An 8,863-nucleotide genomic window follows, 5' to 3' on the forward strand; every position below is an offset into this window, starting at 1 on the left:
CATACAATTAAGTTTACAGTAGTCAGGATGGCTCCTAAGCCAAAAATTCAGCTTATAGCCTCAGACAAGTCTTCCAAAAAGATCAGTTTACAGTCTGCCTCCTGGCAGATCTTCCAAAAGCTGTCCTTAAGCCACCAATCATCAACTGAAACTTAAGCATCTGGAGAGCAAGGCTCCTGACCCCCCAGGCAAAAGAGTCATCTGTGGCGTTTAAGGTGTGCCAGGGAAGAGATAAAAGCCTGAAAACAAAATTGCCAAGTGCTGGCACTCGCTGACTCCCGAAAGCTGTTGGGTCCCTGTTTTAAGTGAGAAAAAGGCCCCAGGCTAGCAAATGCTCTGCCAGGTCATCAATAGCCTTGTTAAAGGTGCTGCCTAGAGAGACAACTAGTCAGCTGACTGCCCCCAGGCGCCAAGATGCATGGGTACATCAAGCTAAGACCTCCAGCAGACCTAGGCTTGGCTACAGACGTGGCAGGGAACCCAGAACGCATCAGGGAAGCGATCTGTTTCTTTCCTTCTGGACACCAGAGCCACTGACTCAGTCCTGAGAGTTTTATGATGTCACTTCTTTCTATTGTTGGGTACAAAAGACAGCCTTATTTACCTCACCAGATTTAATTGCACTTTCAGAGTTATTTAATGAAAAAAGATTTCCAATTAAGATAAGAGCTCATTGTCTCACTTCAAAATTACTGCCTGTGTTTCTCACGTGCATACAGACAGGGCCCTGATCGTTGCCTTGTCCCTAATTCCAAAAAAAAAATAAGTAAATTCTCATGTACCATAAGCTTTTTTCTTCCCAGTTCCCTGTTCTAACTCACTGTTCAGCTAATGGTACAGGGCCACCACAGAGCCGGAGTCCAAAGATCATCAAGTAAGAAACTGTAACAAAGCCAGGCGGTAGTGGTGCACGTCTGTAATCCCAGCACTTGGGAGGCAGAGGGAGGCAGATCTCTGTGAGTTCGAGGCCAGCCTGGGCTACCAAGTGAGTTCCAGGAAAGGTACAAAGCTACACAAAGAAACCCTGTCTCGAAAAACCAAAACAAACAAACAAAAAAACAACTGTAACAACTAAAAGGTACTTATACCCCCAGACCCCAAAGTGTCTGGGCACTACAAAAATACTTTAATGTAAATATCTATTACTGTGAGATGCTTTTAACAATTGATCACCTGTCTCCTGGATGCTGAACTAGTAAAGGAAACAGGTGCTTTAAAATAATCTGTCTTGGCCTGGAGAGATGGCTCAGTGGTTAAGAGCACTGGCTGCTCTTCCAAAGGTCCTGAATTCAATTCCCAGCAACCACATGGTGGCTCACAACCATCTGTAATGAGATCTGGTGCCCTCTTCTGGTCTGCAGGCATACATGCAGACAGGACACTGTATACATAATAAATAAATAAATCTTTTTAAAAAATAATAATCTGTTTCTGATAAAGCTTAACATGTTTCAAAATCCATCTGGACAGGCCAGATCTACCAACATAAAATAATAATGATTGTTTTCTCTTTAAGCTTTTTTCTACATCACCGGCATCTTGTCAGACAGAAGGTTCCCAGCCACAGCCAAGAGGGATACATGTCTCCAAAACAAACGGATGACAGCATCCCACAACGCCTGTCTTCTACCATGGAAGACTCTCCTTCTCCATTCCCCCAAAGAGCCAACCAATGTCCAAAAATCAGCTGGAAGCAGTTTTTTGAGAGGAACGACACCCCTATTCCCATCTACCTGCTTTCTTCCTTTTTTTATTTTATAATAAGTGAAAATCTGGGATGTAAGGTTCTGTCCTTAATTACGTCACCAGCCTGGGACAGGGCCCAGCCTAAAAAGCGGGCGGGCCCTCTGTGTGTCTCCCTTTTCTCTTTCTGCTCTCTTCCCCTCATACGGTCTCTCTGTTTCTCTGGTCCTCTCTCTCCCTTTCTCTCTCTCTCTCTCTCTCTCCCCCCCCTCCCCCCAATAAAGCTCTAAAAGGTAACTATGGCTCGTTACTCTCCTCCAGCACTCTCTTCCGTTGGCATGGCCAAGCAGCGCCGATTTAACCAACACTTCCAGCACCCACAAGGCAGCTCACAGCTGTCTGTAACTCTAGTTCCAGGGGATCTGACACACTCACATAAGCGTGCATGCAGGCAGAACACCAATGTACATAAAATAAATAAATCATAAAAAAGGGCTGGGTGGTAGTATCACATGCTTTTAATCCCAGCACTCCAGAGACAGAGGCAGATGAATCTCTGTGAGTTTGAGGCCAGCCCAGTCTAAAGAGTGAGTTCCAAGACATCCAGGGCTATGTAGAAAGACCCTTTCTCAAAAATAAATAAATAAATAAAACAAGTGTTTAATGAAAATAAAAAAGAGCGTTTGGAGAGATGGCTCCGTAGTTAAGAGTGTGCCTGCTGCTCTTCCAGAAGACTAGAGTTCAGTTCCCAGCACACGTTTTGAATAGCTTGTAATTGTAACTTCAGTTCCAGGAGATGTAATACCCTCTTCTGGGCCTCCCAAGGCACTGCCACTCATTGGCACACATACATAAATACATTAAAAAAAAAAGATTTTTAAGTTATGTGCATCTGTGTGTGGGTAAGTACACGAGCATGTTTGATAGACTAGAAGTGGATATATATATATATATATATATATATATATATATATATATCCATACACACACATATATATATATATCCATACACACACACACACACACACACACACACACACATACATATATATATATATATATATATATATATCCATACACACACATATATATATCCATACACACACACATATATATCCATACACACACACACATATATATATCCATACACACACACATATATATATCCATACACACACACATATATATATATCCACACACACATATATATATCCATACACACACACATATATATATCCATACACACACACATATATATATATCCACACACACATATATATATCCATACACACACACATATATATATATATAGATACACACACACACATATATATATCCATACACACACATATATATATCCATACACACACATATATATTTCCATACACACACACATATATATATATATCCACACACACACACATATATATCCATACACACACACACACATATATATATATCCATACACACACATATATATACATATCCACACACACACATATATATCCATACACACACACACACACACACACACACACACATATATATATATCCTTACACACACATATATAGCGAAAGCTGGATACATTACATACTATTTTAAGGAAAGAAAAAGTAAATGAACTCCATCCCAGAGTTGCTCAATCAGAATCAGAACATCTGAATCAGTGGCCAATGTTTTATTAAGCCCTCTGGAGTCAGAATGACAGCCCTGCATGGTCCACGAAATCATGCAGAACGCCTGCTTCTGCTTTTCTAACTCCATAAAATCCTCCATCCTGACAGCCCCCCTCTTCCAGACTCCACGCTGCATGTTCTGAAACTACAGTTCCCACAATGCCCAGAGGCTCCAGCCGCGCTCTTAGCCTACATCTCCCAAGGTGTCTTGCGAGCCAGACCGACCGCTTGCCGCCGCGTGAACTACAACTCCCACAATGCTCGGAGGCGCAACTACCGCCCCCTAGGGCTCCAAGCGGCGCCACGTCCAGAGAGTACGGCCTCGGGTGGGGCAGGCTGGGTGCTGCGGGACTCGGGGCTGTTTATAGCGGTTCTACGCACCACAGTGCAGACATGGCAGCTCAGAAGGACCAGCAGAAGGATGCGGAGGTGGAAGGGCTGAGCGCCACGTGAGCGACCAGGGTGTAACCCCCAGACCCGAGATGCATGAGTCCCCGCCCCCAGGCTTAGAGCTCTCCTTTTCAGAGATGTCTCTCAGCCCCTCACCCCTGGGAGGGACTCAGGAGTGTTAGCTCTCTCTCAGGACCTTTCCCCCTGGGAGTTCAAGGCCATCCGTAGGACCGTGTGTGCTGGGATCTGGGGTCCGGGCCCCTGTTCCTGCTTGCAGCTGATCTGCCCCGCCCTTCAGGATCCTGCTGCCCAAGCTGATTCCCTCCGGCGCTGGCCGGGAGTGGCTGGAGCGGCGCCGGGCGACCATCAGGCCTTGGGGCACCTTCGTGGACCAGCAGCGTTTCTCGCGACCCCGAAACCTGGGCGAGCTTTGCCAGCGCCTGGTACGCAACGTGGAATATTACCAAAGCAACTACGTGTTCGTGTTCCTGGGCCTCATCCTTTACTGCGTGTGAGTGCCTCTGCAGCCCCGCCCCCACGAGTTAGCTGTGCTACCTACCCCTTGTCACCAAAGGACCAGGTTTGGTCTGTATTCCTGAATCCACCCGACCTGGATGCAGTATGACCACATGTGATGTCCAAGGCTAGAGGGGCCCGGCTGACGCATCGTCAGATGCCTGACTCTTGTCTCCCACGCTCCTCTAGGGTGACGTCCCCCATGCTGCTGGTGGCTCTGGCTGTCTTCTTTGGCGCCTGTTACATTCTCTATCTGCGCACGTTGCAGTCGAAGTTTGTGCTCTTTGGTGAGAAATTCCCTGCCCGAATGGATCCCCAGGCCTCTCTGATCATGGCCTCTCTGATCATGGCCTCATAGAATGCAAACCTATGAATATTTGGGACTCAAGTAGGCCCCACCGAGGGGTACACTAGAGTCTAAACTTAGTCCTTAAGGGCTCAGACATGCCAGGTGCTCCCCTCCAGTCTCAGCTCCCCAGACCCAGAGAGACCCCTGGAACCCCTGGCTCCTCTGTATCCTGTAAAATGATTCAATCCTCCCAATCCCTCCCAAACCCCTGCGGAAAGCATCAGCTGCAGGTACCCATACTGGACACCAGGTGGCGACCTTATGCAGCCCTAGATCTGTCTGCCTTTCCAAGCCTTGGTCTTAGTGGCTGAACTGGAAAGATACTGGGTATTTTCAGAGGAGGAAACTGAGACCTGTACGTCCCGTGGCCCCAGACTGGTACCACTGGGAATAAAAGTGACAGGGAAAACCCACTGAGGGGAAATCTCAGGTTTGACAAGGCTACTAAGACAGTCTGGGCCCAGCAAGTTAGGTACAAGACAGAGTTGGACTGGGGCAGAGGAGCACAAGAGAATTTGGCTAGCAGATGATAGTTATTAGGGCCTGCACAATTTCCAGGTGTTGGAGAGCCTGGGGGTGGGGTGGGGCTAAATAGAGAGACAGACAGACAGGAAGGAAGGAAGGAAGGATCTCATTATGTAGCCTTGGCCTGCCAGGAGCTCCCTATGTAGCCCAGGCTGGCCTCGAACTCACAGAGATCCGCCTGCCTCTGCCTCCGAGTGCTGGGATTAAAGGTGTGCGCCACCACGGCCCTAACCTTACAAAATTTGTTAAGCACTCAGAAGGCAGGTCCTCTGGGGGAGCTCTTAACTGCTGGGTCGTCTCTCCAACCTGCACAAACCAGATACTTGTGAAACACATCAAAGAGCACATCCTCAAAACCAGAAGTTCTGGCTCATGCCTATAATCCCAGCATTTGGGAGGCTGAAGCAGGGGGATTGCTGTAAGTTCAAAACAAGTCTGGGCTTCAGAGTCTTTTTTAAAAAAAAATCAAAATAAGGGTCTGGAGAGATGGCTCAGTGGTTAAAATTGATTTCTGTTCTTGCAAAGGACCTGGGTTTGGTTCCCAGCACCCAAGTCCCCAAATCAGGTGGGTGTCATAGCCAGCTGTCACTCCAACTTCTGGCCTCCTCAGGCACCTGAACCCTTGTGCACATATGCCCAGACAGGGCACACACACTTAACTCAACATAATAAATAAAATCTTAAAAAAAAAAAGAGGACAAAAACCCTTAGGTCAGACCTGGCTCTGGGGCCACCAGTCTGAGACACAGGTCACCGGGCTGGACCATGAGACTAGCCTGGTCTGAAAGAGAAGTGATCTGGGGCTCCTAAGGTAAGGGCACGAGAGAGCGGAGCTGGCCCTGAGGAAGCGGTAGGGCCAGGGATGGGAGGCCCTGATGTGAGGAGTCTGTATTATTACATAGAAGGGTCCAGAGCTTGAGACACTAGCCTGGTGGAGGGTGGTGCTGGTTACCTCTGGGAAAGGGTCAGATGCAAACAGCTGCCTAATGCCATCTGTCCCCAGGCCGGGAGGTGAGCCCAGCACATCAGTACGCCCTGGCTGGTAGCGTCTCTTTCCCCTTCTTCTGGCTGGCCGGTGCTGGCTCCGCTGTCTTCTGGGTCCTGGGTGAGTGAAGGGTCTGGGTAGAGTGAGGTGGGGGCCATGTGAGGACACACATCCTGAATGACCCGCGGTCCTACAGGAGCTACACTGGTGGTCATCGGCTCCCATGCCGCCTTCCACCAGATAGAGCCGGCAGATGGAGAGGAACTGCAGATGGAACCAGTGTAAAGTCTCAGGACCTGCCTCGCCAGCTACCCCATCTTCTGTCTGTTGTCCTGCCTGGCCTTGCTGCTCAGCTTGGAGCCTCAAGCCCAGGGAGAGCCTTTGTCTTGGGAAATAAAGCTGTTACAGTTGCTACTTGGCAAACGCTTTCCTGGTATTTTCTCTTTTATAGGTAAGGAGGGAGTTTACTGAGAAACTGGGGCTGGAGAGGTGGCTCAGTTGATTCAGTTCCCAGCACCCACATGGAGGCTCACACCTGTCTATGACTCCAGCTGCAGGGGATCCAGCATGTCTGGTCTTCTAAGGCGCTTGCACTCATGTGCACGCACTCATGTGCACATACACACACCTACATGTGATAAAAAATAATAAAAATTAGCTGGGTGGTGGTGCACGCCTTTAATCCCAGCACTCAGGAGGCAGAGGCAGGTGAATCTCTGAGTTTGAGGACAGCCTGGTCTACACAGAGAAACCCTGTCTCATAAAATAAAAATAAAGGTTGCCAAGTGTGGTGGTGGTGGACACCATTAGTCCCAGCACTAGAGAGGCAGAGGTTGGCAGATCTTTGTGAGTTCAAGGCCAGCCTGATCTCCATCTACATAGCCACTTCAAGGTTAGCCAGAGCTAAATAGTGAGACCCTGTTGGCCAGAGAAGGCTTCCCAGAAAGGGTAGGAACCTGAGCAATGATGGAGCGGCTGTCATCCCTTAAAGAGGAACATCTGGGCAGCAGTGACCTGGAGAGCTGTGGCGAGGGAGGCTAGGGACTGCAGGCTTTTTATCCTGAAGAACATGAGTTTTTGTTTCCGAGGCAGGGTTCCAGGTAGCCCACGTCGGCCTCAAACCCCCTATGTAGCCAAGGCTGGCCTTGAACTGATCTTCCTGCCTCCACCTCCCAAGTGCTGGGATTATTGACATGCTACCATGCCTGGTGCATACAGTGCTAGGCAAGCATGTTACCGGTTAAGCCAGCCCCAGCCCTGTGGTTGGCTTTTTAATGGAATATGTGCAGGTCTGACTCTACGGGAGCCCTGATGGCTTGGCCAGGGAGGCACGGAGCATTGATAAAATGGGTAAAAAGATGCCCAGAGGGCTTGAGAAACTGCTGGCTTGGAGTTTCTCTGAGGTGATGGGGGGACATGGCTAGGCATCGGGAGAGTTGGGAGTGAGGTCTCCAAGGCCTTCCAGTGCACACATTATGCTCATTCCTATGTCTCTCCTATGTCCGTCCATCTTCTCACTTCTGTGTTCTTCATCAGTGGTTATCAAGGGCTTGCTGAGTACCCAGCATTGCTCTGGAATTCTGCCTCAGGCATGCAAGCCACCAGCCCAGCGTGATGACAGCCCAGCTGTGTGTCTGAAAGCAGGATTGCTATGAACTACTGTGCGTTGGAAACAGGGCTGCAGATGCTCGGCTGCTCTTCCTGAGGACTGGGCTTGGCTCCAAGCACCCACTTCCGACTAACTGCCTGTGACTCCAGCTCCAGGGGATCTGACATTCTCTTCTGGCTTCCAGAGGTACCCACATGTACATGTACACACACACACACACACACACACACACACACACACACACACACAAAACTAAGACACAAGAATTCTGAATGGAGAACAGTAGACTTCAGAGACTCCATATGAGGGAAGTGTACAGTACTCATCAGTCATGTTTACATATATGTTAGGCAGCATGTCACATGCCTTTAATCTCAGCACTCAGGAGGCAGAAGCAAGCAGATCTCTGTGAATTTGAGGCCAGTCTGGTCTACATAGCTTCAGAACAGCTGGGACTATATATTTATACATGTCTCTCTCTCTATTACATATATATATATATATATATATATATATATATATATATACACACACACACACACAAGGGAGGGCAGGCTGGCTTTGAATTCTCTGTAGCTGAGGAGGGCCTTTTAGCTTGCTATTCTCCTGCCTCTTGCTCTCAAGTCTTGTACCACCATGCCTGGTTTCTGTCATGCTGGGGGAATTGAACCCAGGGCTTTATGTACAGAATGAGCAGACAACCAACCAAGGTATAGTCAGCACCTCTCATGTTTATTTAATTTTTAGTTTATGTGCATTGGTGTGAAGATGTCAGATCTCCAGGAACGGGAGTTAGACAGCTGTGAGCTGTCACGTGGGTGCTGGGAACAGAACCCGGGTCCTCTGGAAGAGCAGCCAGTGTTCTCAACCACTGAGCCAGCCCTCCAGCCTGAGCCCCCTCATTTTAGTATTGAGCATTTTGTTTGTTTGGATTTTTGTGACAGGGTCCCACTGGATAGCTCAGGCTGGCCTGGGACGACTAGCTTTGTATCTCAGGCTGGCCTCAGATTTGTTAGAGTCCTATGCCTTAGCCTCCCAAATGTTAGGGCTACAGGCAGGAGCTGCCACCCCAGGTCTTTGATAACGTGTATCGAAAAGATTTTATTTTGGTAAAATTGCTCATTTCACT

General features: G+C 48.4%; 1 protein-coding gene across 1 annotated transcript; it reads left to right on the plus strand.

The window, feature by feature from the left end:
* The first annotated feature begins 3,612 nt into the window (after positions 1-3,612).
* Rabac1 (Rab acceptor 1) lies at positions 3,613-6,548 on the plus strand. The gene is made up of 5 exons (XM_036190912.1): positions 3,613-3,809; positions 4,049-4,261; positions 4,456-4,553; positions 6,144-6,245; positions 6,322-6,548. Exons 1-5 carry the CDS (start codon positions 3,754-3,756, stop codon positions 6,408-6,410), a joined length of 558 nt encoding a protein of 185 aa, XP_036046805.1. The 5' UTR covers positions 3,613-3,753; the 3' UTR covers positions 6,411-6,548.
* Positions 6,549-8,863: the final 2,315 nt, after the last annotated feature.

This window comes from Onychomys torridus, chromosome 1, assembly GCF_903995425.1.
Source record: "Onychomys torridus chromosome 1, mOncTor1.1, whole genome shotgun sequence".
Lineage (NCBI taxonomy): Eukaryota > Metazoa > Chordata > Mammalia > Rodentia > Cricetidae > Onychomys > Onychomys torridus.